The sequence below is a fragment of the Rousettus aegyptiacus genome, unplaced genomic scaffold (assembly GCF_014176215.1).
Source record: "Rousettus aegyptiacus isolate mRouAeg1 unplaced genomic scaffold, mRouAeg1.p scaffold_m13_p_12, whole genome shotgun sequence".
NCBI lineage: Eukaryota > Metazoa > Chordata > Mammalia > Chiroptera > Pteropodidae > Rousettus > Rousettus aegyptiacus.
The window spans coordinates 10,416,413-10,444,178 of record NW_023416287.1 but is presented as its reverse complement, the minus strand read 5'-3'; the positions used below and the strand labels follow the sequence as shown (position 1 = coordinate 10,444,178).

Sequence of the window (27,766 nt, the reverse complement as noted above, 5' to 3'; positions counted from 1 at the left end):
TCAGAGGAAAGGATGAAGGATGGAGGTAGAGAGAGAGGAGTTGGGAGGGAGGGAGGGAAAGGGATGGGAGATGAGGGATGGAAGGGAGGAGGGAGGGGATGATTTGAAGGAGAGGTGATGGACACATGAAAGCCTGGAGATGGGAACAGGAGGGGAGGAGCGAGGGGAGATGAGGATCAGAGGGGAGAGGGATGGAGGATGGGGATGGAGAGAATAGGAAAGCGGGGGATAGAAGGCCTAGGGGATTGGTAGTAATTAGGGGCTACGGAAACTGATGCTGGCCTCCCTGGCAGGCCCCACGCATGGGCACCTTCATGGGCGTGTACCTACCGTGCCTGCAGAATATCTTTGGTGTCATTCTCTTCCTGCGACTCACTTGGGTAGTGGGCATTGCAGGCATCATGGAGTCCTTCTGCATGGTCTTCATCTGCTGCTCCTGTGTGAGTGACACCCTCCCCTCTCCTACCCCCTGACAGCTGGGCTGAGCAGGGACCTGGGGGTGGGAGGAGGGAGGAGGGAAGCATGAGACCTGAGCTTTTTATAGGAGCTACCGTGTATGATCTTTGAGAGTAAATTAGGTCTGACTGGTCCTTCCTGCATCTCACAGGCTGATCCCTGATGGCTGTTAACCAGGTTTTACCTGAATGTGTGTGTGTGTGTGTGTGTGCACGTGTGTGTGTGCACGTGTGTGTGTGTGTGCGTGTGTGTGATTACACAAGTAATTATAAGATTCATTGAGGAAAAGATAGGTGTACAGAAAGAAATAAAATTCACCTATAATCCCATAATAGTTAATATAGGTAGGTCCAGACTCACAAAAAAAGGGATTATGTGTCACAAACAACTTTGTAATAGAATTCTTCTTATCTTTAAGAAAAATCAAATATTCACTAGACATCTACGTGTTACATTTGTGTTTCTTCACACATGACCCTTGAGCCACTTCTGTGTGTGCGATAGCCATTGTGGAAGCTATTATCCTATTTCGTAGATGAAGAAACTGAGGCTTAGAGAGGAAAGTGACTTATCTCAGCCAAGACAGCTGGTCAGAGGCCAGGCTGGGGTTTCCAGAGCTCTCTGATGCTATACCTTGTGCTTTGTCCATGTGAATGGTGAATAAGAGCTTTTCTTGACAAGAAAGACTTGGCAGGAGTGGAAGTTGGAAAAAGACCAGGGAGATGCTCAGTAGAAAAGGACTTGCAGGTTTGGTGGATGTTTATGGGGCATAAGGTTTGGCCCCCACCCAGGTCACTGCAGCCCCCACCCCAGCCGCCACTCTGATGATCTCTTTCCTCACAGACGATGCTCACGGCCATCTCCATGAGTGCGATTGCAACCAATGGGGTCGTACCTGGTATGTGACTGGGACTTCTTGGAGGGGGTGGGGCCTAAATGGTCGGGAGTGGAGTCTGGATCGTTGGAAGGAGGGCCAATGCCCTGGGCTTTGGGGGCCATCAGGACGCAAGAAAGGAAATCTTTCAGACCTGGGGGATGAGTTATGATTTTTGCGGGGTAGATGGGGCAGCTGTACGAAGGGGAGGTGAGGGAGGCGGTTGATGGTGTTGGGCAAGGCAGTGCAAGAACTCCCTTTGTCTGAGACCCTTCTCTCCATCATCCTATTTTCTGAGTCATGACCTCTGTAGAGGGGTAATTAGCAACATGGTAATTAGTGCTGCGAAATCCACTTCGAGTGGCTAGCTGGGTCTTCCGCCAGTCCTAGAGCTGCAGCCTATAAGGCCCGTGAGGCCCAGAGCACCCCCCTTTCTGCTTCTGTCCCTGAACCCCCTTAACCTTAACGGAAGCCCAGTGCCCCTTGAACCTCTTGCTGATACTAGGTTCTTTCTGCAGCTGGCGGCTCCTACTACATGATTTCCAGGTCTCTGGGCCCAGAGTTTGGGGGCGCCGTGGGCCTCTGCTTCTATCTGGGCACTACCTTTGCTGGGGCCATGTACATCCTGGGCACCATCGAAATCCTGCTGGTGAGAGGGGCCGAGGAGGAGGTGTGGGGTCCCAGGCTGTCAGACAGTTAATGAGTGCTCCCTGGACACCTCCAATAGCCCACTCAGTAAGGCCAAAGGGAAATCAGATGTGGTTGTGCCTTTAAAGAGTTCACAGTCTAGTTGGGGAGACAAGATGCAATAATTATGTAACATGAACAGCTGCCGTTTATCAGGCACCCACTGTGCTCTCAGCAGAGTTCCAAGTGCTTTACAGTCATTATCTTGAATCCTCATGAGGTTTAAGTATTATTATGCCCATTTTACAAATGAAAAGCTCAGAGAGGTGAAATGACTTGCTCAAGGTCACTCAGCTACCAAATGGCAGAGGCAGCTTGATTAAGAGTAAAAATCGTGGTAGAAATAATAATAGCAATGTCACACGACGGCTACCGTTTTATGATTGTTGACCACGTGCCAAGGACTGTGCGAAGTACTCTATGAATATTAATTGTCAAGGGCTGATGGCTAGTGGATTGCAAAAGAGAAGGAGGAGTACTTTATTTTATTCCCGACTCTCCCACGAATTAAAAGATGTCCTCGTTTTCCAGACGAAGAAGGCAAGGAAGGGATATGAGGATGTGTAGGGACTGTGAACTTGTGTCTTTCTGACCCAAAGCCAGTGCTTGTCCACCCTGCCACCCTGCGTTGGAGAATTAGGGCCGAAAGGTGTTGCAGCTTCTGGTTTTGGAACAGAATGGAGAATTACAGGGACAGGAAGAATGAATGGGGAATACGAGACTCGAGGAAAGGAAAAAAGGACCTGAGGAACCAAATTATGAGAGAATTGAAATAGACCTTTATGACTTTTACAAAACTACATAATTTTAAAATTATTATAAAAGTAGTTCTGCCCATCGCATAAGTTGGAAAAATATTGAGGAGTGCAGAAAAGGAAATAGCAATCGCCAGAAGAAAATCAGTAACATTTTGGTGTATTTCCTTCTAGTTTTTGTTTTTCTATATGATACTGTATTCTGTCTTTATAAATTATAACTATAGATTACCCTACATAACTCAACACTCTCTTTGTAAATATAATTTATAAATGAAAATAACTTTTTAAAGAATATAAACATATTGATATTTAAAAGAGAAAATACAAATGTGCAAAAAGAATAAAAATTATCCATATTTTCACCATTCAGGGAAAACTATACACACAGACATCATTATGCATACATGTGTATATGTTTGCATATAAGTACACATAAATATTTATAAAAATGAGATCATAAGACATATTTTTTTTAAAAAACTTGATTGTTTTTACCTAATATAACAAGGTTAGCTTTTTGAATCAGTTCATGTAAATCCGTTTTTTTCAAAAGTTCCATAGTCTATATGGAAATGTCATGATTTATTTACTCAATTCTCTAAAGATTATCTAATTTATTTCTGCCTTTTTATTAGAAATAACAAAAACACTAAGTAATTATTAAGAATTATACTCAATAACCAAAATAAGAGAAATTAAAAATTGCTCCCCACATCTTTGTAATGCATTTTTTAATGACTGTATAATAGTCTTTGCAGGAGAGAGCATGACCTCCACCATTCCCTTGTCACAGGATGTCACTTCTAGTCTTGCACTACTGTAAATTTCCTGTGACCGGTATCTTTTCTCTAAATCACTTCCGGTTATTTCCTTGAGGTGATTATCAGTTAGTGCTTACTAGGTTAGTTGCCTGACCTACTTGCCCCTTTCCAACAGGCTTACCTCTTCCCAGCTATGGCCATTTTTAAGGCAGAAGATGCTAGCGGGGAGGCAGCAGCCATGTTGAACAATATGCGTGTGTATGGCACCTGTGTGCTCACCTGCATGGCCACAGTGGTGTTCGTGGGTGTCAAGTACGTCAACAAGTTTGCCCTTGTCTTCCTGGGTTGTGTCATCCTCTCCATCTTGGCCATCTATGCTGGGGTTATCAAATCTGCCTTCGACCCACCCAACTTCCCGTAAGTACTGCTGCTCTGAGCCTAAGGCGTTGTCCTCCTCCTCTGTGGCTCAGTTTCAGGTCTGCACACCAGTCTTTGTCAACACTCCCCTCCCCATCTCCAGAATCAGAGTGGTTGTGGATTCAGAGCAACCTCCCCTGGGAGGGAAAATCCTGGTTTGAGGACAATCTCTGTAGGGTAGGATGACATTCCTGGCAGTGGGCACATTTCCCTTGTGAGGGTCAACTGCTTGCTGGTGGGGTGGACTGAGGAAGAGCCAACTGGAACAGTTTCTAAAGGGATGAACACTCCACGTTAGGAAAACATGCCGGGAGTGGGAGACAACCTCCTGGAATGGGACAGCCACTTAGTGTTAAAACACCTTCTGCAGCATAAGAAAGTACACAGAAGAGAATGTGGTCCTGCCTCTCTCCCTAGGGCAAATTCCCCTGCCCAGGAGAGTCACACACGTATAGTGCTGTCCACGGTGCTGAAACATTTTTTCTCTAAAGCGGTGGTACTGGGCTGTGGCTGCGTATTAGAATCGCTTGGGGGAGCTTTGAAAAACGCCAATCTGGGCTCCATCCTAGTTAAATCAGAATCTCTGGATATGGGGCCCTGGCATCTGTGTTTTTTTAGAGCGCCCCTGGCGGCTCTACTGTGAGGCTGGAGCGAGGTTATGTCGCTCCCCATCTTCCTCCCTTGTTTTTCTCCTTAGGATCTGCCTCCTAGGGAACCGCACACTGTCTCGCCATGGCTTTGATGTCTGTGCCAAGCTGGCTTGGGAAGGAAATGAGACGGTGACCACAAGGCTCTGGGGCCTTTTCTGTTCCTCTCGCTTTCTCAATGCCACCTGTGATGAGTACTTCACCCGAAACAATGTCACAGAGATCCAGGGCATTCCTGGCGCTGCCAGTGGCCTCATCAAAGGTCTGGGGGAGGGGAGAGGGCTGGTGTCCAGGGAATGCTCAGGGGCTGTGGGTTAAACAGTTAGGATTAAGGGACTCTACTTGGGAATCAGTTAAAGTCAATCAATTTTAATTGATCACCTACTCTGGGCCATGTTCTGTCTTTGGGATCACGGAGGGGTAGAGATGAAAGGGAGCCTTTGAGTATCTTATCAACTAATAGGAAATAAAGTCATTAGCTTAACAAGCACCTACTATGTGCCTAGAAAAGTGCTAAACATCAGGAACACAACATAAATAAGTCACAGTCCTTGACCTCAAGGAGTCTAATGGCAGACGTGGATACAATAGCAAATAAATTCTGATATGCATAGATGTGTGTTCAATGAACAGAGACCTTCCAGAAGAGGGAGTGGTCATGTGTATAAGGTGGTGAGATGAGGCTTCCTGGACTCATCCGAGAAGGCTTTTGAAGGACAAATAAGAGGTTTTCAGTTATATTAGGGAAATGAGAGAATTACAGGCAGAAGAACAGCTTGCCTAAAAGCATGCAGACACGGAGGAGCATATTGTGTCCTTCCAACCACAAGTAATTTGGAATGACTGGGGCATAAAGTTCAAAGGAAGGAGGGGCAAGAGATGATGTTGGGGAAGCTGGCATGAGCCGGACCGTGGTGGGCCTTGGAAGCCACGTTGAAGCGTTTGGACTGGGTCCTGAAGGCAACCAGGAGCCACCAAAGGGTTTTGAGTGAGTGAGGAACATGGTCAGCTTGTCATTTCTGAAGGTTTACTCTGGTTGCTAATGCGGATGGGCTAAAATGGGGAAGAGAACAGAGGCAATACGTCCAGGAGGAGGCTGACACTGAGTCCAGGCGATGGTTTTCTGACCTAGAGTGAGGGAGTGAGAATGGAGAACGTCAGTAGGAATGGAGCAGTGTTCTCCACCAAAGCTGTGACGCCCCACGGGGGACATGTGGCAAGGTTTTGGAGACAGTTTCGGTTGTCACACTGGAGGGTTATTGTTGGCATTTAGTGTGTAGATCTCAGAGTGTTGCCACACATCCTATAATGCTATAGGACAGCCCTCCACAGCAAAGAATTGTGTGTCCCCAAATGTCAATAGTGCCTAAGTAGAGAAACACTGGGAAATAGAGAAGGGGCACATTTGAGAAATATTTAGGAGTAATGGACAGGAATTGGAGATAGTTTTGAAATGCAGATGGAGAAAGGGAGCAGTTGAGGGCAATGTCAGGGTGTCTGAATTGATGGTAGTGCCTTTTACTGAGATAAGGGATCCGATCCAGGAAAGTAGTTGGTCTGGGGTGGGTGGGTGGGTGATGAGATCAGTTTGGGACATCGAATCTGTCTGAGATAGGTGTGTCTGCCCCCAATAAACTAGGTGATTTGAGGACAAGGACCAAATCTGACTCGTATGCAAAACTCCCGCATGTGGTGTGGCCAAAAGCAGGATCATAAGAAATGTCCGTGGAAATTAAACAGAGCCAAGGCCCGGGGAGAGGTTGTTGACCTTCACCCTTCTTTTTGGTCACCCCACCTCCTGGCCCCAGAGCTCTGGCATCCTGACTTCTGGTCTTTCCTGAGCATCTTGTCTCGCCCACAGAGAACCTCTGGAGCTCCTACCTGACCAAGGGGGTGATTGTGGAAAGGCAGGGAATGCCCTCGGTGGGCCTGGCTGATGGCGCCCCTATCGACATGGACCATCCTTATGTCTTCAGTGATATGACCTCCTACTTCACTCTGCTGGTTGGCATCTACTTCCCCTCGGTCACAGGTGAAGGGGAGCTCAGGGAGGGAGGACTCTGGGAGTGGATGGGTGGGAGACGGTCAAGGATTATGTGGGGGACTTTCTTGTCTAACAACCCCATCACATAGGCAGGAGCCGACAACTCAGTTCTCATTGGGCAGACGAGGGAATTAAGGCCAGGAGAAGCCAAGTAACATGTCCAAGTTCTCACAAAAATCCATGTGCCAAGATCAGATCCCAGGCTTCCTGACTCCAAAGCCGGGGTCCTCTCTCCTCAGTCAGTCTCTGGTCTCCCGTGGCTCTTGTCCCAGCTGCTCTGTTCACAGGGATCATGGCCGGTTCTAACCGCTCCGGGGACCTGCGGGATGCCCAGAAGTCAATTCCCACTGGCACCATCTTGGCCATTGCCACCACCTCTGCTGTCTGTATCCTGCACCGCTGGGCTGAGACCACAGTGGGTAGGGAGGGCCAGAGGGCAGGCAGCTGCTTCCTCTCCTGCTGGCTCAGGATGGGTGACGATGGAGGGGAATGCAACCCTAGGAATTCTCCTTCATTCTCTGCTGCAGATATCAGCTCTGTTGTTCTGTTTGGGGCCTGCATTGAGGGGGTCGTCCTGAGGGACAAGTAAGTAAGGGAATTGGGGCTGATCCTGTTCTGGGGGGTGGTCATAGGGGGCTGAGTTCTGGGAAACAGACCTAACGGGGTGCTGAACCTGTGCGAGAGGGCTCGTGGGAGCCTTCTTATGTTTCATCCTTCTCATGTCACTTCAGCTCAAAAGCTTGGATGGTGTCTCTTTTCCTTTAGGATATGGACACTTTCCTTTTCTTTTTCTTTAAAATCTATTAATTCATTTACTATTTCCCAGATATATCTGTGTGTTGGTCACTCACTGTCCAGGGTCCTGGGGAGAACAAAATTAAACAACCTGTGGCTTTTGTCCTGAAGGATCTCTTTGTGCATGGTAACCATAGTTGTCAACAGACTTGAAATGCAGAGCGGAAGGGGTGGTGATAAAATAAAGCACACGCCCTATGGAAGCACACGGGAGGCTGCAATCCAGTCCTCAGAGGGTCAGGGAGGAGGAGGTGATGCTAGAGGTGCCTCGTACACATTTTCTTACTTATCCTTCCTACTTTAAATGTCGAGTAGAGATTACTTAGGTGTCGAGAAAGGGAAAGAGTATTCCAGGTAGTGGGAACAGCAGAAACAAAGATGGAGGAGAGAAACAACTGAGAGAGCGAGAGAGAGAGAGAGCGAGAGTGAGTGAGAGAGAGAGAGAGAGAGAGAGAGAGAGAGAGAGAGAGAGAGTGAGTTTGCATGGAGAGTTAGGCTAGAGCCAGTCTTGGAGGCCTCATTTTCAGTACCAGGAAATTGGAGCTTTATTTTATAAAAAATGAGGGAAACTCTGAAGAGTTTTAAGCAGAGGAGTGACCTGGCCAAATGGATGACATATATATATATATATATATATATATATATATATATATATATATATATATATATATATACACACACACACACACACACACACACACACACACACACACACATACTACACCTATTAGTTTTTAGGGCAATTTAACCTCTACTTATCTCATTTTGCTTAATCAGAGACCTCCCGCAAGATTGCAAGGAATTGAGCAGGTCATCCAGTATAATTCATCATCTCATCCTTTTGTATGATATGGGTTTATAATGATCCTCATTTTATAGTTGAGGAAACTGAGGCAAGAAGAGGTTAAATGACTTGCCCAAGGTGACACAGACAGAAAGTGCCCAGAACGTCAGGGCCTTTGTCTCTCCCTTTGTCCCTACAAGAGCTCTGTGGAGGGCAGAGAGATGAACCTGAAGATGGTGTGGGAGACCTGCCTGGAGATCCAGGTGCCACTCCTTACCTAGCATCTCCTGTCCCTTTGCTGCTTCATTCCAGGTTTGGCGAAGCTGTGAATGGCAACCTGGTGGTGGGCACACTGGCCTGGCCGTCCCCCTGGGTTATCGTCATTGGATCCTTCTTCTCCACCTGTGGGGCTGGGCTGCAGAGCCTCACAGGGGCCCCACGCCTGCTGCAGGCCATCTCCCGGGATGGCATTGTGCCCTTCCTGCAGGTCAGTGGAGGGCAGAGTGTGGGGAGAACAGAACAGCCCCTACACCAGCCAACCAGGCCCCCGCCCAGAGAGGCTATGTGGTGAGCCAGGGACATGGCAAGCCTTGAACTGCCTTCTGGGGCCCTTCTGCTCTGTGCTGCTGTTACAAAGAATGTGTGTGCCTTATTTGGGATTTGGCCCATGGCCAGTGCCATCTCTTTAGGCAGAGTTGTCTGCTCTTGGGGGAAAAAATAAATGGTCCTCCTTTGGCCTAGCGATCGGGCAGGGACTCAAGGAAGCAGCCAAAGGGCAAGAAAGGGGCAATGCTCTCCATGATGCTTAAAAATAAAAGATTTATAGTGCACACAGTCACAGCCACTTGCTGGCCTCCTGTAGTTCCTCTCCCATCTGTCCCTTCTTTTCCCCTTAAGGGATCATTTGAACTTTATTGCACTGGGGTACCAATGTCAGGGTGGGTGAGATATAGCAAAATCCTGGTATTCTTTTGGGTACCGCTAAAAGATGAGAAACACAGCATCCTCTCCCTACCTCCTCATTGGTTTGGGGTCCCTTGCCTCTAAAGCACTGGTCCCCAAGACTGGTGGAGACGCAAGAAGTCCATAAGGCCTCAGGCCCCCATGACGGTTGCCCTGTCCTCAGGTCTTTGGCCACGGCAAAGCCAATGGAGAGCCAACGTGGGCCTTACTCCTGACCGCCTGCATCTGTGAGATCGGCATCCTCATTGCATCTCTCGACGAGGTCGCCCCTATTCTCTCCATGTGCGTGTTCGCTGTGACCCTGGACAGCCACCCAGACACAACCCCAGGAGGTCCCCCACTGTCACGGAAACCCATCCTTCGTTATACAGAGATTTATCCCCATATGTGTCAGGGTGTGTTGTAAGGGGATTTGGCCTTTGAACCCCTTTCTAACCACCAGAACGTGATTCGGCCACCACCCTCCCCCCCCAAATTCCTTTCCCCTTTTCTCCCTTTCTTCCTCTATCTTTCTCTTCCTGCCTCTCCTTGCATCTCTGTCTCTCCCGGGGGCCTTTCTGTGTTCCAGGTTCTTCTTGATGTGCTACATGTTCGTGAACTTGGCCTGTGCAGTACAGACGCTGCTGAGGACGCCCAATTGGAGGCCCCGCTTTCGATATTACCACTGGTGGGTGCCATGTGCCCCCTCCCGGCCCCAAAGAACCATCTTCTCATCTCCATCCCAATCCCCACCTCACCTAGCCCATCCCCTCCAGGTCTAAGGGTCCCAAACTCCAGCTTTGGTAGCCCAGCTAGCATAAGACAGTTCTGGAGAAGGTTCCTTTATAGTCACAAATAATAACATGGCACGATCATAAATGGTTTAAACTGTAATCCCTCCCCTGTCCAGAATGTTCACCATCTTACCATATGGGTGAGGAAACCTCAGTTTCCTCACCTGTGAAATGGAATGATAACTGCCCTTGCCTCATAGGGCCCTTGTGAGCATCGCAGTGCTTGGTGCCCGGAAGATGCTCCTTATGTGGAGGCTGGGGTTCTTCTGGTCATTTTACTTTAAGCCTCTTCATCCTCGCAATAGGCCCGTGGGGCAGACAGCAGGAACGATCACGCTTGTTCTGCCAAAAGGAAACAGAGGCTTAATCAGGGGAAGGAACTGGCCCAAAGCCTCCCAGCAAGACTGGCATATCTGTGCTAGAACCCAGGTGCCTGACTCGCACTGAGTGCTCCTGCTTTGCCAGTCACCTCTTCCTGGGGGCACACTCTTCCTGGGAGATCCTGCTTCAAACTCTCCCCAGAGACCCCTGCCCCAGGATCCATCTGGAAGGGTGGTCTGGCAGGGTCTAAGGCTCTGGGGCAGGGCACGGTGCTGACTCGGGAGGTGGGTGGAGCGTGGGCTGGTGCTCTGTCTGTGGCTGCTCGTCTGTCTGAAAGGTGCCTTATCTCTGCGGCGCTCATGGGGGTGATGGCGTGAGTTCCCCTAGACATGGCTGTGCCCTTCAGCTCTTGCCCAGGCCCCGCTTCATCCAACTCTTGCTGTCTGAGCCCTGGAACCAGTGACAGCCCCACCAGGGCTCAGAGGCTGGGTCTCCTTCCCATTGTGTAGGACACTCTCCTTCCTGGGCATGAGCCTCTGCCTGGCCCTCATGTTCATCTGCTCCTGGTATTACGCCCTGGTGGCCATGCTCATTGCTGGGCTCATCTACAAGTACATCGAGTACCGTGGGTAAGTGTAGGAGGAGGGGAGGTGGGGGAGGGGGCAGGGGACGATGGCGTTGGGTGGTTGGGGGCTGGGGTGGGGATGAGACAGGCAGTAGATGTAGAGCGGAGGAGACGAAGTGACATGGGGCAGGACTGGGAGATAGGGGACAGGAGCAGAGGGGCCGAATGAAGCTTCGAGAACTGGAGGTGTCAGGTGCAACATGCATGCCTTGTCTGAGCCTGAGATAGAAGGCTCCGCCCTGAGGCGGCCACTTCGGCGTGGACCATTCTGCCTGACACTCCCCGTTCTGCCCTCATGTGATCCCCTTCCTGGCCCCCAGGGCAGAGAAGGAGTGGGGCGATGGGATCCGAGGCCTGTCTCTCAGCGCTGCTCGCTATGCCCTCTTACGCCTGGAGGAAGGGCCTCCACACACCAAGAACTGGCGGTAAGCATGGGAGCACATGTGTGAAGGCTCGGGGAGCCCGGGAGCAGGCCCTGACCTACCTCACCTGCTCTGTTCTGCTGAGTGGTGCTCCTGCCACAATGCTGTGTCCTCAGCCTCTCAGCTGAGCTCCATCTAAAACCTTCCCACCTACAGCACCAAGGCTGGGCTGAGTTCCAGATGTTTGTTCTCCAAAACTGCCACCCCAGTTTTCTGGCCATCTAGTCATCCATTCATTTATTCCGTTATTTATTTTAAAAATGTATGAATGCATGAAATGTGCCAAGCCCTCTTCTGGTCTGGGGATAAAGTAAGCTCACAGTTCTGTGAAGAAGGCACGTGCAGAGACAGATAAACAGAATATCAGGTAGCTTTTGCTCTGGGAGAGGCGGGATCAACCACTTCGAGGGTTATAGATTTATAACAATCCCTCCCATCTTTGGTCATGTGAAAGTCAGGGACCAGAGAGGGTTCAGAAGTCATAGAAGGCAGAACTGGAGCCAGCATCATCGGCTCCTGCATCTCAGGCCAGGGTGCTTCCTAACCAACTGCTGTGCAAGCCCTACCCCTCATTTACCTCCCTCAGGTTCACTTTGCCAAGAGCAACGCCTGGAACTCTGAACTATACCTAGGGCATCACTGGCTTGTACTTGCTGATGTCTACTAAACTGGGGCTTCCAAAGACCAGAGCTTTGAATTATTTGTCTGTGAATTCTCAAATGCTCGGCACAGGGTCTAGCCTAGAGTAGGTGCTTAGAAAATGCTATTAAATCGATGGGTGGTTGGATGGATTAGATGGCTAAATGAATAAGGAACTCAATGGATACATAGATGGGTGGATGGCTATGCGTGTACATATATATGAGAGGGTGGTTGGGTGAATAGATAAATGTATAAATCAATGGTGGTAGGTTGATGTACGGGTAATTGAGTGAATAATGGATGTATGGGTAAGTGGATATAGATATAAGTGGACGACTGAAGGATAAAATATGGTGGATGGATGGATGAGTGAGGTGGATGGAGAAATGGATGGCTGAATGGACGGATGTGTGGGAGAGGTAGCATGGGTTGATATTAAAGGAAATGGGTGGGTGGCTATTTAGGTGGATGGATGGGCGATGGGAATGGAGGTAGATGTGGGTGTAGAAGATGGATGATTGGTGAACTCACTGGCGTATGGGTGTAAGGTGGGTGGGTGGTGTTGGGCGAGTAGCAGAAGGATCCTGTGACTTTGCACCCTCTTCAGGCCACAGCTGCTGGTGCTGGTGCGTGTGGACCAAGACCAGAATGTGGTCCACCCACAGCTGCTCTCGCTGACATCCCAGCTCAAGGCAGGGAAGGGCCTGACCATTGTGGGCTCTGTCCTTGAGGGCACATTTCTGGACAACCACCCCCAGGCCCAGCGGGCAGAGGAGGTGAGTGGAGGCTCTGGTGGACGACAGTCCTTGGCCCTTTATACTTCCCTTCCTTCCCACCCATGGGATCAGTAGGGGCTCAGACTTTACTGCCCTCTTTCTTGGAAGAGGGGTCTGAGGGCTTAGGGAGTGAGTTCCTTAGAATCCACTCACAGAACCAAAGACCATCAGAAGGCTCATTTTATGGATAAGGAAACTAAGGCTTAGAGAAGCCAGGTTCCTGGTCTAGACAGAAAACAGAGACTCAGATTAGGACTGCTTGACTCCTCCTCCAGACTTCTTCCTGCCAAAGTTAAACCTTTCGAAGTGTTTTCACATCCGTGGATCCTTTCAATCCCCACACAGCGTGGAGTCAGCAAGGGGAGTAGCCGCGTTTGGGGCAGGAAGAAACTGGAGCTCGGAAGGAAAGCGACTTGCTGGAAGCCACAAAGCTGGCGGGAAGCATAGTCAGGATTCGAACACGGGTCCCTGGCTCCATGTCACCTGCTTTTGTCCCCCTCCACTGGTTCGTGCTCGCAGAGCAGTGTACAGAGCCTTGTGGGCTGGGGTGGCCGTTGTTTCTATTAAGAGATACTAACAGGTGTCAGAACCCGGTGGGTAGCAAAGGACGTGGGTTCTGTTCACGATTCAGGCCTCTCTCCCCTCAGGCTGTGACCAGTTTTGGAGAGAAGAAAGGGGGCCCGAGCGAGATGAGGTGATCTGGGTAGGGGCACCCTTAATGGCTTATGACAGTTGCTGTTTCTGCCTCACTGGGCCGTTCACACCAATCTGTCAGAGCCCAGAGCTGGAGGCTTCCACTGGTTAGTTTAATTCAAGGTGCAGTGGCGGAGGATGTGCTGTGCACCAGGCACTGAGCTAGTCACGGGGGAGATGGAGACTTATGAGACCAAATCATAGCCCTCAGTGGGGTCACTCAGGGCTGGCGGGGAAGATGGAACATTCACAGACAGCGCTCAATGGCTCTGATGCTGGTAGGTGCTATGCCACAGTTTACAATTTGTCAGGCAGTACACTAAGCCCTTATCCCACATTATGTCACGTAATTCTCTCTATTCCTAAATGAAGTAGCTGTTGCGAGTCCCACTTAACAGATGAGAAAACTGAGGCTCAGAGAGGTTAGGCGATTTGCCCAAGGTCTCACAGCCAGGAGGTGGCAAAGGTAGGACATCGGGGTAGTAGTTAAGAGTGTGGGGGCTGGGTCAGACCCTCGGAGTTGAACCCCTACCCTACAATAGCATCCATTAGCAGTGTGGCCTTAAGCAAGTTTTAATTTCTCTGAGCCTCAATATCTCCATCTGTAAAATGAGAGTAATGAAAACTAAAAACACTTTTCTCATAATGCAGATTAAACACTAACTTAAAAAATTGTTAAACAAAATGGCCATGCAGAGGAGCCCAGCTGCACTCTGGGTGGGAGGTGGCATCTGAAGAAGGGGACATTTGATTTAGGTCGGGCAGTGGGGAGGGGGTCTGGGTGGTGGTGGAGAGCTTGCAGGACGGTGGGAAGTGTGGGGTTCAGTCATGAAGAGCTTCGATTGATCAACAAGGAATGAGGGCCATAGGTGATGGGGAGCCATGCAGAACTCTGGCACCAGAGGCTGACATGGTCACAGCTGAGCTTCAGGAAGATCAGAACGATGGAGGGAAAAGATGGGAGGAAGGGAGGCTGCAAGCAGGGCCCGGGGGGCCTGAGGCTGGTTCTTTCCTGACGTCCCCCCACCCCCTCCCCCAGTCTATCCGGCGCCTGATGGAGGCAGAGAAAGTGAAAGGCTTCTGCCAGGTAGTGATTTCCTCCAACCTGCGCGATGGTGTGTCCCATCTGATCCAGTCTGGGGGCCTTGGGGGGCTGCAGCACAATACCGTGCTAGTCGGCTGGCCCCGCAACTGGCGACAGAAGGAAGATCATCAGACCTGGAGGAACTTCATCGGTAAAGCTGGGTCGGCTGGGGGCGCTGGAGGGCTGGGGGCGGTGGTGGATCGAGTGGAGGGCTCTCCATTCTCCTGTGAGCCTGGGGCTGTTTCCCAGGCATGAGAAGGGCGGATTCGGCACATGCAGGTGACCATGTTCAAAGCAGCCATGTGCCAAGCTCTGTGCTGGGTGCTGGGGCCCCAGGTGTGAAGGAGACAGTCTTGGCTCCTACTGAGCTCACAGCCTTGGAAGAAGACAGTGCAGGGCTGTGGGAAGAGCTGCAGCTCTGAAGTCCCGGAGACTCGGCTTTAAATCTCACCTCTGGTCCTTCCTAGCTGTGTGACAGCTCACAAGTTACTCACCCTCTCTGAGCATCAGAGTCCTTGGTAATAATAGTTGGTAATGGTAATATAAAGACTAACATTTATAGACTGCATTCTGTGTGTCAGATGAGTTGAAGCTTTTTCTAAGTCTCTAATTCTCTCGGCAGTGCTGTGAGGGCTGGGTGTCATTACCTCCATTTTATGGGCGTGAAGCTGAGGCACAGAGAGATTAAGGAGTTTGCTGGTATATCCAGAGGCTGCACTGTTAACTCCAGGCTATTTTTTGTCCTTTATAGGTAGATAATAGTTACAAGGTGGATGTGAGGATTAAATGAGGCCATGCATGGTAGAGTTTTTAATGATCAGAAAGGGCAGGCGATGCTATTGTCCCTTGACGGGTGGGGAAACTGAGGTGCAGAGAGGTTAAGGGGCTTTTCTAAATCCAAATAGCTAATAAGTGACGAGGCCCAGGTAGATGCTGGTTTTCTGACTACTCAGCTGAAGGCCAAGGCGGGGTGGGGTGAGGTGGAGTGGGGTTCTGGAGGCCAGGAGTCCCTGTAGCAGCTGCTGGGTGCAGAAGGAGACCAGGGTCACTGATTTCCTGTCTGACCCTCTCCTTGGCCTCCCCCAGAGCTGGTCCGGGAAACCACTGCTGGTCACCTGGCCCTGCTGGTCACCAAGAACGTTTCTATGTTTCCCGGGAACCCCGAGCGCTTCTCCGAGGGCAGCATCGACGTCTGGTGGATTGTGCACGACGGAGGCATGCTCATGCTGCTGCCCTTCCTGCTGCGGCACCACAAGGCGAGTGTGTGTGCGCGCGCGCGGGCGCATGTGCGCATGTCTGTGCGCGAGGCTCGGGCTCTGGCCAGGGCCCGCCTCCTTGTGAGCTCGTGGCAAAGGGATATGATCACCTCCTCTGTTTTGATGTTAGGGACTGACCCTGTCTCCCTCGCAGGCGTCCTTGCATTGTAAAGGAGAACAATGCTCAACCCAAGCAAGTGATACGTTAATGGGGGACCCTCACCAGCAGGGGAGTTTTTGTAGGGAGTGGCTGCTGAGATAGAGGATTCGGGTCTGCATGTATGTGCGGCAAGGTGGGCGGGAAGGGCGAGGGACAGGGGCCTCTCTAGGTTCTGGCTCTGGATCTCCTCACTGCATCAGGGCTGGACCTTTCTGGGTCTCCTTCTCCCCTCTAGGTCTGGCGGAAATGCAAGATGCGCATTTTCACTGTGGCCCAGATGGATGACAACAGTATCCAGATGAAGAAGGACCTGACCACATTTCTGTACCATTTACGTATCACTGCAGAGGTCGAGGTGGTGGAGATGGTGAGCGCCCAGGAGCCACCCCTGAAGTTTCGGAGTCCCGCCCACTTGGCCCCCTTCCCTCTCGGTCCTAGCACCAATTAGGGCAACCCCAACGACCATCAGCTTATGATGCTGGGTCCCTTCCCTCATATCCACTTCTTAGCCTCTCACACTTTTACCCTAGTGTCTGTCCATCCACCTGTCGGTCCCTTCCTTTCTCCCTCCCTCCCTCTCTTCTTTTTTAAGAATAGCCATGTCAGGCACTGTTCTGTGTACTTTATATATTTTGGTTCTCGTAGCAACCAATTAAATAGATACAATCATTAGAATTTCCATTTTAGGGAGTCGAGATACAGAAAGGTTAAATAATTTGCCCAACAATACACACTCAGTGGCAGAGCCAGGGTTCAGAGCCAGGCAGCCCAGCTCTAGGATTACACTGTATAACTTCTCATCTATCTATTCCCCTCAGTTGATTTCTCCATCCACCCATCCCTCTGTGTATTCACTAATCTACCCATATGTTTATTAATGTAGTCATTCACTCATCCATCTATTCATTCATGTATATATTCATTCATCCCTTTGCTCCTTTTTAATTTCTTCCCTTTTCTATCCACGCAGGTAATTCATTCATTCATTCATTCACCTGTTCATGTGCCTGGTCCTGTGCTGGGCTGAGGCGGGAATGAGATCCATTGCCTTCAAGGAGCATCGTCCTTGCCTCTGACAATTGTCGATTAAACTAGGTCATTGGCTAGGGAAGCGCTAGGCTGGCAGAAGGAAGGGGGCCTGCTTCCCTTCCCTCAGCCTTGCACCTGAGCTCAGATCTCATGCTTTGCTCCCATGCCCCCTCACCCCTCCCTCTTCCCTGTCTGCCTACAGCATGAGAGCGACATCTCAGCTTACACCTACGAGAAGACATTGGTGATGGAGCAGCGTTCCCAGATCCTCAAACAGATGCATTTAACCAAGAACGAGCGGGAGCGGGAGGTGAGGTTGCCCTGGCTGGGCTCTCAGACCTCAAGCTGCTGCCAGCTCTGGGTCTGCCCAGGGTTGGCACTCCTGGCCATTGGCACTGTCACCTTCACCTAGAGCATTACTCATCACCCTTATTCCTCCTGGCACCGGGCTCACTGGCAGCAGGGTAACATATTAGAACTGCACCTAGCACACCCTGCAGATGGATGCAGAGGGGCTGTGGCATGGGTGACGTATATTCCCCTCTGTGTGTGACTTCTGGGGCCCAAGGGAGAATATGGATCCTAAATACATATGGATGATGGATGAGCTGCCTGTGTAGGAGACAAGGGATCATGTGACAGCTCCTCAGAGAGAGGGTAACAGATGGATATTCAGGGATGTAGCTGATGGTGGGAGTTACGGGTAAACCTCCAAGAATGTGGTGAATGGGTTCTCAGGGGTAATGATGATGAGCCTCCCGTGGGGTATGGGTGTAAGATCTCTTAGGTAGGGGTAATATGGAACCACTAGTGCCCTGGAGTTTGGATAAAAGTCCCTCCTCAGGGAGTGGGGTCCTTTGGGAAAATGAATGATGGTACCTCAGGGCTGGGGATAGAAATCTCTCAAAGATGAGTGACAGGTTGCCTGGGGAATGGATGGCAGATCCTACAGGTGAGGGTGACAGACCATGGTTGATGGGTCTTCCAGGTGTGGATAATATATTTCTCAGATAGTGTTTGATGGATCTTCAGGAGGATGACTGATGGCTACCTCTTCGATCTGGGAAAGAGGTCCCTCCAAGGATGTTATCCAGGGGTGATAGCAAAAATCATAAGAAATGGCGTATGCACTGACCAATCAGAACTGACACTGGACCATAGTGCTAAGGAGGAGCCCTGCAGGGCCATGGGGTAACCCTTTGGTTGCCGGATGGCAGGGAGGTGAGGGGTTTTGGAGAGGCATTGCAGCGGCCAGGTCAGTGAGGCAATAGCTACTTGGTATGGAAGCACTGCAGTGTGTTAATGCTGGTACAGTTCCGGAAAGTGTGCATCCTGGCTGAACATCAGCTCTGGTGGTAGCTCTTTGCAGCGCATGGGTGATGACTCCCAGCAGAGCTGGCACCAACCTTTGTTGCTCCTTAGATCCAGAGTATCACAGATGAGTCTCGTGGCTCAATCCGGAGAAAGAATCCAGCCAACACTCGGCTCCGCCTCAATGTCCCAGAAGAGACGGCCGGTGACAGTGAGGAGAAACCAGAAGAAGAGGTGTGAAGCTGGGGTGGTTTGCCCCCAGCCAGTGGGAGCAGAATTTTGGTCTCCAAAGGGGTCATGTGCTGCTCCTTTGTTCATCCCTCAGGTGCAGCTGATCCATGACCAGAGTGCTCCCAGCTGCCCCAGCAGCTCACCATCCCCTGGGGAGGAGCCTGAGGGGGAGGGCGAGGCAGATCCTGAGAAGGTGCATCTCACCTGGACCAAGGACAAGTCGGTGGCAGAGAAGAATAAGGGGCCCAGTCCTGTCTCCTCCGAGGGCATCAAGGACTTCTTCAGCATGAAGCCGTACGGGCTGGGGGCTAAGGGCTGGGGTCTGGGGTGAGCCTACAGAGTCTTGCTCCCATGGCTGAGCAAACGGGCAGAAGGTGTCCTGGGTTGGCACTCGGAAGACCTAGCCCAGACCTTGTCTTGGTTTCCCCATCTGAGGACTTGGGGATCTGGCCTGACTGCTGAGGGTCAGAACTCCCAGGTGCAGACAGTGGACAGGTGAAGCCTGCGGGGGCTGAGAGAGCAGGGCCGGTGTGTAGACAGGGTGGACGATGGTGGCTCAAGTCCCCTGCCTCTCCTGCTTTTTCTGACCCCTTTCTTTTTCTTCCTCTCTGCTTCTCTTGTGTTTCCTGAAGGGAGTGGGAGAACTTGTAAGTGCTACAGAATTTTTTATTCTCTCTCCTGGGTTGGCCAGGGTCTCTTACTTTCCTCACTCTACCATGAACCCTCCATTTGTGCCCCTGACCTCTGGGGTCTCTGACTAGCTCAGCTTGGAGAGGTCTGGGGTTGGTGGTCCCAGGCTTGCAAGGATCGGGTCCTAGCAGCCCAGTGCACCTGGACCCAACTCTCCCCTCTCCCAGGCTTCACGCGCCCTCCTCCCCTCCTTCCTCCCGCAGGAACCAGTCCAACGTGCGGCGCATGCACACGGCTGTGCGGCTGAACGAGGTCATCGTGAAGAAATCCCGAGATGCCAAACTTGTTTTGCTCAACATGCCTGGGCCTCCCCGCAACCGCAACGGTGATGAAAATTGTATCCTGGACTTAAAATTGGGGAGATGAGGGAGGTGTAGGTCTGTGCACTTTAGTCCTAGCCTTGGGTTGGAAGAGCTGATCCAGTCTGGCTTCAGGATCAGCACCTCGGACAGGGACGCGGGCCCAGAATTCCCTGGGGGCCCAACGCGACACCAGTCCATCGGGAGGGAAGGGGACAGGTCTTTCTCCTTGACCGGAACTCAGACATGGAGTTCCTCGAGGTCCTCACCGAGCACCTGGACCGGGTGATGCTGGTCCGCGGCGGCGGCCGCGAGGTCATCACCATCTACTCCTGAGAGCCAGGACCTTGCCACCCGGGCCCTAGCGCGCCCGGCCCGCGGCTCCGGAGCCCTCGCCGCGCCCCCCGCCGCTGTCACCGTTTACATACAGACCCTGTGCCCGCACCCTGGCCCCTTTCCCCGTCGCCTGAAGCCCGGAGGCCACGCCCATCGGGGTTGGCTCGGAGAGGACCCGCCCCCTACGCGGAGACGAGAGCCCCGAGTCCCCGGTTGGCGCGCGCCGTTCTGTCGCTCCGGCGGCGCCGTCCTTTTTCTAAGCCGGGTCTCGCCCCGCTGGAGGAGAAGCTGCAATAAAGGGCGAGAGGAGGCGCGGAGAGGAGCCGGGGCTATGAGGACCCCTAGGTAGTCCACGCGGGCCCTTCCCCTCGTCCCGCGCCCCGCCCCGCGCTGCCCGGGTCGGTCCTGCAGTGCGCTGCGCCCGCGCTGCTCGCGGCTCCCGGCGGCCGGGCGGGAGCGGGGTGCGGCGGCCGCGCTCCGCCTTCGCCGCCGCCCCTTCGCTCGGAGCCTCCGGGCGCGGGCCGGCCGAGCCTATACATAGTGTACAGGAAACATCGCGTGTATTTTTAACGTCCCCATATTTCTGTGACTGGAAGCGCAACGGACTTCTCTCGCTGCTGTGGAGCTCCCCCGCCGGGGGCGCCCGGGGGCGGCGGAGGCCTCGGGAGGCTGGGATTTCCTGGACGTCCGAGAGTTTGAGAGCAAAAGTGCTTTAGGCCCAGGCGGGAGTCGTGGTCCTGGTCCCTCGACACCCCCGCCCCGCTCTCGCCTCCTCGCTATTTCCGCGCGCCCTCGGCTTCCGACCCTTCTTCCCTCTAGTTCTTTCAGGAGACGAGGTGAGACGAGTGTCCAGCTTGTCCTGGATTCGCCTCCCAGCGGACGTGAGCTTCCACTGAGGCCGCAGAGGGGCGCACAGCCTCGTCTCCTCCGCTCTTGAGCAAGCTGGGGCCAGGATGGGGGGTGGGCGCTCCTCAGGGGAGAAGGGAGAGAGGCCTCGCCCCGCCCGGGCAGCCCCGCCCCGGTGCCTTCGCTGGGGGAGCAGGCGTCTCTCCTCAGTAGGCTTGTCGCCTGCTCCCCCTATCCTGTGGCTCCTTGCCAAAGACTGAAATCAGGGAGCTGGAGGGCGTCCCCTCCCCGAAATTTCCCTGGGACAGGTGAAGGAGGAGAGGGGAGATTTTGGTACGGGGGCTTTGCCCATGGGTGAGGCCCCACGCGGCCCCTGATGCTCCCACCCCTGTCCCCATCCAGCAGCTGGCAGCTCCAGCTTCGGGGACTCAGCCACCTTCTCCGCGTCCCGAGGCGGGCATCGCTGCTTAGCAGCGGCCTCCAGCTGCGTCTCCCAGGCACCTGGGCCTGGGGGAGGGCTGGAATCGCCATGTGCTTTGTTCTTAGCGCCTCTCTGCCCTCCTCCAACTGAGACCCAAGGCCTTTGGCTTCTCCAACTCCAGTCCTTGGCGCTTCTGCTCCACCAGCCGGGTCAGAGGCGCCCTCTATTCTTAGAGAAGGCGCATTGGCCAGGTTCCCTTCCCCCAGGGCACATTACTAGGGGGGACAGGCACTGCATGCTCGTTCCAGCGCCCTCTGGGACTGGGTACAGTACCTCCAGCCCCAGGGCCCCGACTTTTACACCTAGTTAGACATCCTGCCCACGTCCCTGAGCTGGGGCTATTGGGTACTTGTGACCTCACCATCTCTTTTCCTTTGAGCCCAAGCCAGAGAGTTGGAGCTGATGCCATCTAGACTGGGTCAGGTGTGGCTGGTAGGTCTTGACGTCTGCCAGTTAAGCCAAGGCCCCTCTGAGATTTTATCAGGGGCTGGATAGATTCTTCCAGGAAGTAATCAGGAAGTTGGAGATTAAATTAGACACCAGCCCTCCCTGCTACCGCCTTCTTACAAAAGACCTCTGAGCATCATGGCTGGGTCTAGCCTTCCAGGGGCCCAAGCCTTCGGGCTCAAGTGGTGGGCTGGGCAGGACAGGGAAGAGACTGTATCACCACCAGTTAGGGAACCAAAGTTGCACTATCTGGGCCCAGACTGTCTGGCTGGCAAGAGCAGTTTCCGTTGATGAAAACAAACATCCCACAACAAAAACCCAAGTTTTCTGTGCTACATGTGCAATATTTGTTATGAATGTTATCACGTCATTCATCAAATTATCTTTACAATCATTGTAGCTAGATGTTTCATGTCCATCCAAGTGACTTTTATTCCGAGTGCAATATTTCAATAGCCTTGTAGTGATAACTAGTGTTGCTTTTGTTTTAGATGATCTCCGTGCAGGGCAATGCAATTAAGTTGAAAACCCTTGTAAATAGGAGAGGTTGCAAACCAAATCAAGAGTATTTATTACTATTATTAGGCCTGCCTTTAATTTTCAGTGTTTCAGTATTCCGCATTCTGCCTCAGTATTGATCTTGTGTTTTTTGTGCCAATATGAAAAGGAGAGGGTTGGTTCTTTCCTTTATTGTTGAATGCTCCCATTTAATGCTTTACAGCTTTTACTGTATTTTTTAGATCCCCGTCTGCACAAAATGCAATAAAAATAATTTTATTATACCCTTCACAGCCTGAGATGTACTTTTGGGACACATGAGGGGGTAAGAATTAGTAGGTGGTAAGAGGGATACTCAGGACCCCGGAAACACTTTCACTGACAGAAGCGGGACGAGCTGGTCACCCAGGTCTGGCTGCCTGTGAGTGTGCGGACAGTGCTGGGGCCCTGCCCTAGAGGGACAAAGGAACTGCTGGCAGGGGCTCGTAGAGGGAGCACCGCACTAGTATCTCCTCTGAGGTAGTGAGCACTGACTAGTCAGGTTCAGCGCTGTCTGCATTTTGGTCCGTACCCTACTTGGAGGCCTTGCGCCAGTCACTTCACCACACCCGTCCCGAGTTTCTTGATGAGGCTATTAAATGCCTTTCAAGGTTCTTATGGCTTCTGTAACTATGGTTGTGCCAACTTCCTGCATAACGGGCAGAACAGACGGTGGCAACTGAGATGACATCAAAACAGGAGTGCCCTACTCCACTGGCCATCGGCCAGGAATGGCCTCCTCATGGTCCTGTTTCCCTTTCCTAGAATAAGAGGACAAGCCTGCTGACACACTGAAAGCCTACCACAAACAAGGATGTTTAACACAGCATTACAATTAGCCAGCGGGCTTTTGCTCTGAACTGTTATTAAAGTGTCTAATGAGGTGAGCTGTGAAAGAAGAGAAGTTAGGCTTTGAGAGGTTTTGAGGCCTGAACACAGGCTGAGGACAGGAGGGGGCAGGCCTCATGCAGACTGAAACCAGTCGGTGCTCCGTCAGGAACCCTTACTTTCCGACCCTGGGCAGGAAGGCTGCGTCAGGTCCTGCAGATAGTCACACCCAAAAAAGATGACACCGCTTTTACTTTTTCATTTTAATTAAAAAGTAATCATCTCATCTCATTAATAACACAAGAGTTCCAAAGAGGAAAAAAAAAAAAAAACCACTATATAACACAAACAGGTCAGAACATAAAACGCTGCCATCTGGGGACCTTGAGGTTTTGAAACCATTGTTTGCTCAGCCATTGGCAGGGACCCAGCTGAAGTTACTGCTCTCCCTTGTCCCTGCCAGGGGTCCCTTGAGACTGTGATCCACAGGGCTCTAAAGAGCACCATCCCTAGGGAGAGGGCAGTTTCCTTGGGCTCTTTGAGCAGCAGCCATTAGTCCTCCCTCTAATAATCTCTCTCTGGCTCAAGTTATAAACAGTCGCCTATATATCCAGCTACCAAACGTCTGACATCAAAATGGTCCCTACCTCCTGCTTCTCAGAAAATAGAACAAGAGTCCAGATGAAAACAAGAGCCTGATTTTTGAGCCAAGAGCTCAAAATAATTGCTAAAAAATGGGTGTTCACTGCGAGTCCAGAGTTGCCTTCTCAATCTCAACTCCATGAAACTGCTGCTGGAGGAGAGGCTGACAAATGTTAAGGGGGTTGGAGTGGCTGGGGCCCAGAGTCACGGTTTGTGTTAAACTGCTGGTGACTAGAGCTATTCAGTCCATTGGAGATCCTCCAATGAAATGAAAGCAAAAAAAAAAAAAAAAAAAAAAAAAGGAAATCCAAAACAAACAACCCTGGGTCATGCAGAAAAGTACCTGTTTCCGTGGCTGCGGACACTCAACAACTCCAGAGAAGCCGATTTATGAATCCTCAAGCAGATCCCCCAACATGGGGGTGGGGCATAACGCTGCTCCGCCTGCCAAGCCCAATCTGCTATGCAACCCTAGGCAGCTGTAGGCAGGAGCTCGAGCTCTGGTTGGCCTGTACGAGGCTGGAAAACCTTAGTAGGTTCAAAATGAACAAAGGCAGTGGCTACTGACATGAAAATGCCATTCTAAACTCAGCCAACTGGGGCACTCCCCTCCATCCAGCTGTCTGACAGAGACCAGAGAAACCCATTTAATATAAACTGAGCCCGGACACCTATACTGCCACCCAAGTGATCCCAGAGATATTTATTTTCTACAAACAAAAAAACAAAAACAAAAACAACAACAACAAGAACAACAAAAATACAGCCCCAAATGCAGTATAAACTCTCGACTCTGGATGGAATAAGTAACGTAGCCTTGGGCAGAAGAAAGCAGGTGGTAGAAACTTATGACATTCGATGTGGACCTGGATAGGCGTAGAGAACATCCTCCAATAACTCTATTTAAACGCAATAGGTAGGAGGCGGCCAGGGATGAGGGGGCTGGGGGTAGTTGAGAGACTGAGCCTCAGTAATGCCTCTGGTAAGATCCCATGGGTGCCTGGGGCCGCCCCACCTGTGCTGTGGTTTGGCTAACCAGGTGGGAGAGAGCAGGGCCACTCTGGATCAGGGTATCCAGAGCCTTCTGTACACTTGGATTGTCAAAGTTGATACCCGTGGAAGACATGGGCCTCTGGCTCGCTATGTTGCTGGCTGGTGCCAGGCGACTGGAAGGCTGGCCAAAGAGCCCTTGGGAAGGAGCCCCAGGCCTGGGGCCCATGTTCCGAGCAGATCCTGCCTGTCCCAAAATGTTTGGAGGCTGATTGCCAGAGGCCTGTGATCTTTGCTGAGGCTGGCTGTTTGCTGCTGTGGAAAAATTCTGGTTCTGGGTGTTTCCGGCAGCGACTGAGGGGGATGCAGAGCTGCTGTTGGCCGCAACCGTGCCGCTGTTGAAGAGGCTGAGGATTTTGGCCTGAAGCTCTTGCTGGGAGGTGGGGGGTGCAGCTGGAGTGGGTGTAGCAGAGGGGAGCACTTGGCCGCTCTGGAGCGGTTGGGAGCTTGGCTGTGTCTTCAGCGAGGCACCCGAGGTCGCCCCGAGTGGTTGGCGGGAAATCGGGCCTGGAAGACAGGAGGAGGAGGTATCTGGTTGAAAGTACCCACCATGGGCAGGAGGCTTAGCAGCCCAGGGAAGAACAACAATCACTGATCACATCAATCACACAGTACAAAGACTATAACATCGATTTTCCAAAGGGGCCACTTCATGGTCTGGCTATCTCCAGAAGACAGCCTAGTTTCCCAGAGAACTACTTAAAGAAAAAAGGGCATCCACCTTGGTTACCAGGGAGCCAGCATTTCTAGTTTGTTAACTTCAGGGATGAGAATTAACTTCAGATATCAGAATTCCATGCCCAAATCTTAATTATCCTTCTATTGGCACAAAGGCCCATGGGCAAACCCAAGGGATGGGCTCATTTCCATTACCCGCCCCAAAGAGCCCTGGGCTTGACACCCTCCCAACAGAGCCTGGGGATTAGAGAAATGCAGAGTCAGAACTTCACCTCGGCCCTGCCACGTAGCTCACCAGGCAGAGAGTCGGTGCTGCTCCTCATAAGCCGCTCCTTCCTCTCTCGCAGGTAGTTGATGATCTTGTCAGTCTCTTCGGCAGTTAGGTACCTGTTGTCTGCCAGCAGGTTAATGAGGCTTTGGATGGCTGGAGGGTGGCCCCCACGCACTCCTTCTTCAGGGCCTCCTCGCTCTCGTTCCTGTAGAATGGCTTCATTGGCCATCTTGGCTGCCTGTCTGGCGATCTCCTCCCGTTCCTTCTCCCGGCACTCATTCTTGTAGCGCTCATAATTTCTGGCCACCAGCACCATGGCGTCTGCCTGGGGCATGTTGCGGTGTTCTGTAGGAGAGAACATGAGTTATTTTCTCCTATGACGGATTTCAGTACCCACCTGTGAGACTCTGCCCAGCTTTCTCCAACTTCAAACCAGAAAGAAAACCATTTCAGTGACAAAAAGCCTTGGGGTGGGGGATGGGGAAGGACAGGAGATGAAGTTGGGAAGACAGGAGAATGGATTTCTGTGGTGGGGAACACACACCTTTGTAAAGAGCTGCTTCTTTGAGGAATTCCTAGATCACAGACTTGTAGTAAAAACCAAAGAAACATGACAGTCTCCCACAGAGTCAGAAGGACCACGTGGGGAATAACCACGGGAGGCAGGCTGCAGGGGATCAAAAAGACCTTCTGTAAAGCCTGGCTCTCCACTGTGCTTCTCAGGATAGAGCTGATCTACTGTTTTTGAATTCATCAGTTCGAAGGTCGTGGATTAAGACCAAACTTGACCCTAAATAACCTCCTCTCCTCACCTTGGGCAACATGGCTTACAGAGTGGTGAGAAGACTCTTTGGAACTTTATATAAATATCCACACACCTCATGACGCCTATTCCTCAGAGAGACAAATGACCCACTGGAGAGCCTTATTCATTTTATGGTTATGGGTGTAATGGTCAGGCGAATAGAGATCCTGAATGTGGTGACTAAAGGGAAAAGTCTGTGCAGTGAGCAGGGCATCGGCTTGCTGAGTCTCAGCAGTCTGGGTGCAAAGTACTAAAAAAGCCACTTAAGGGAAAGACTTCAAGGAACTTACCCTGGGTCTCTAAGAGGTCAGAGACTCTTCTCTATCCTTACAGTCCCTCTGCCCACTTCTCTAGCACACTTACAAACAGTATCCTAATTGTCTGTTGTATTCTCTGTCCCTCATTAGAGAGTTGGTGAAAGCTAGGATTCTGTTGCACTCAGGGTAGTATGCACCAGAGGTGTGCTGGAACCCCTCACTGGCGAGGGCCGACTGTATGCATCTTTTTCCAACTCTCCCTGAAGTAACTTCATGTTGGTGGCTTGAAACAGGACACAGTGAGGGTATTTACACCACACAAATCAGCTAATGCTATAGAAACCTCATTGCTCCCATCTCCCCACCAAGAACTGATTGCTAAACGTTTGCAGCATACCACCATACATACCTAAAGGTTAAATATAATGTCTTAGAGCAGGCCCAATATCTGTATCCATTAAAAGAAAATCAGATGAATAAATGATTATGTTAGTCTCCTCCAGTGCATTTATCAAAGGGCCCTACCATATGTGAGCTGAAATATAAGTCATTTGACCAAAACCTGCTTTGAGTAAGGCATAAATTAATGGACTAGTGACCACCTCTGGAATTCTGACCCATTTGGGCCTCCATACCTTGTGGGGTTCCAAACATGATGTTGACTGTACAGGAGCGGTGAATCTGGTGTTGCTGGGTGATGACAATAGCAAAAGGAGACCCTCCCCTGCTAACATCCTCCAAGGCTTGTGAGAGTGAAACCTCTGTGTTGAGGAAGATCAAGTCCACTACCATGCCTAGGTCTCGCACCTTCCGCCCCACAGATTCAGCATAATCTCTGTAGAAACAAACAGGATCCAGGTGAGCACTCCCTGACCAGCTCCTTATCTGCACACTATTGTACCTCAGCCAGCTGTATGTGCTCCTACGGAGAATTCAAATCCTAGCCCACCAGTATCTTCAGGCTTCAAGGATCTTAATCACTTCCTTCTCTTTATACTGGCTCAGAATGGTCACATATTAAGTTGCTAGCAGCATAGTATTCAGTAGCCGGGTCCTTCTCTTGATTCTCTAGTCCACTGGTCCTTCCTTA

The 27,766-nt window shown here is 51.3% G+C and overlaps 2 protein-coding genes across 5 annotated transcripts in view; one reads left to right on the top strand and one right to left on the bottom strand.

Moving 5' to 3' along the window:
• SLC12A5 (solute carrier family 12 member 5) overlaps positions 1-22,399 on the top strand; it is a 36,600-nt gene extending 14,201 nt beyond the window's left edge. The window contains exons 4-26 of one of the 2 annotated variants that reach the window (XM_016152342.2): positions 294-440; positions 1,300-1,354; positions 1,849-1,979; positions 3,712-3,953; positions 4,651-4,862; positions 6,462-6,632; positions 6,932-7,030; positions 7,172-7,229; positions 8,536-8,710; positions 9,350-9,468; positions 9,755-9,853; positions 10,790-10,909; positions 11,226-11,330; positions 12,577-12,745; positions 14,478-14,673; positions 15,609-15,778; positions 16,174-16,305; positions 17,170-17,277; positions 18,390-18,512; positions 18,604-18,803; positions 19,142-19,156; positions 19,403-19,536; positions 19,743-22,399. In XM_016152342.2, the coding sequence (XP_016007828.1) occupies positions 294-440; positions 1,300-1,354; positions 1,849-1,979; positions 3,712-3,953; positions 4,651-4,862; positions 6,462-6,632; positions 6,932-7,030; positions 7,172-7,229; positions 8,536-8,710; positions 9,350-9,468; positions 9,755-9,853; positions 10,790-10,909; positions 11,226-11,330; positions 12,577-12,745; positions 14,478-14,673; positions 15,609-15,778; positions 16,174-16,305; positions 17,170-17,277; positions 18,390-18,512; positions 18,604-18,803; positions 19,142-19,156; positions 19,403-19,536; positions 19,743-19,834 (3,072 nt within the window). In that variant the 3' untranslated portion in view covers positions 19,835-22,399. The remainder of the gene's footprint in view (positions 1-293; positions 441-1,299; positions 1,355-1,848; positions 1,980-3,711; positions 3,954-4,650; positions 4,863-6,461; positions 6,633-6,931; positions 7,031-7,171; positions 7,230-8,535; positions 8,711-9,349; positions 9,469-9,754; positions 9,854-10,789; positions 10,910-11,225; positions 11,331-12,576; positions 12,746-14,477; positions 14,674-15,608; positions 15,779-16,173; positions 16,306-17,169; positions 17,278-18,389; positions 18,513-18,603; positions 18,804-19,141; positions 19,157-19,402; positions 19,537-19,742) is intronic. The other variant, XM_016152343.2, reaches the window with a different exon arrangement.
• Positions 22,400-23,221: 822 nt separating this feature from the next.
• Positions 23,222-27,766, bottom strand: part of NCOA5 (nuclear receptor coactivator 5) — a 28,903-nt gene continuing 24,358 nt past the window's right edge. For 2 of the 3 annotated variants that reach the window (XM_016152344.2, XM_016152345.2), the window contains 3 exons: positions 27,312-27,511; positions 25,639-25,959; positions 23,222-25,172 (listed from right to left, as the gene is read on the bottom strand). In XM_016152344.2, coding sequence (XP_016007830.1) covers positions 24,583-25,172; positions 25,639-25,959; positions 27,312-27,511 — 1,111 coding nt within the window. In that variant the 3' untranslated portion in view covers positions 23,222-24,582. Of the gene's footprint in view, positions 25,173-25,615; positions 25,960-27,311; positions 27,512-27,766 lie in introns of all 3 variants that reach the window. The other variant, XM_036229339.1, reaches the window with a different exon arrangement.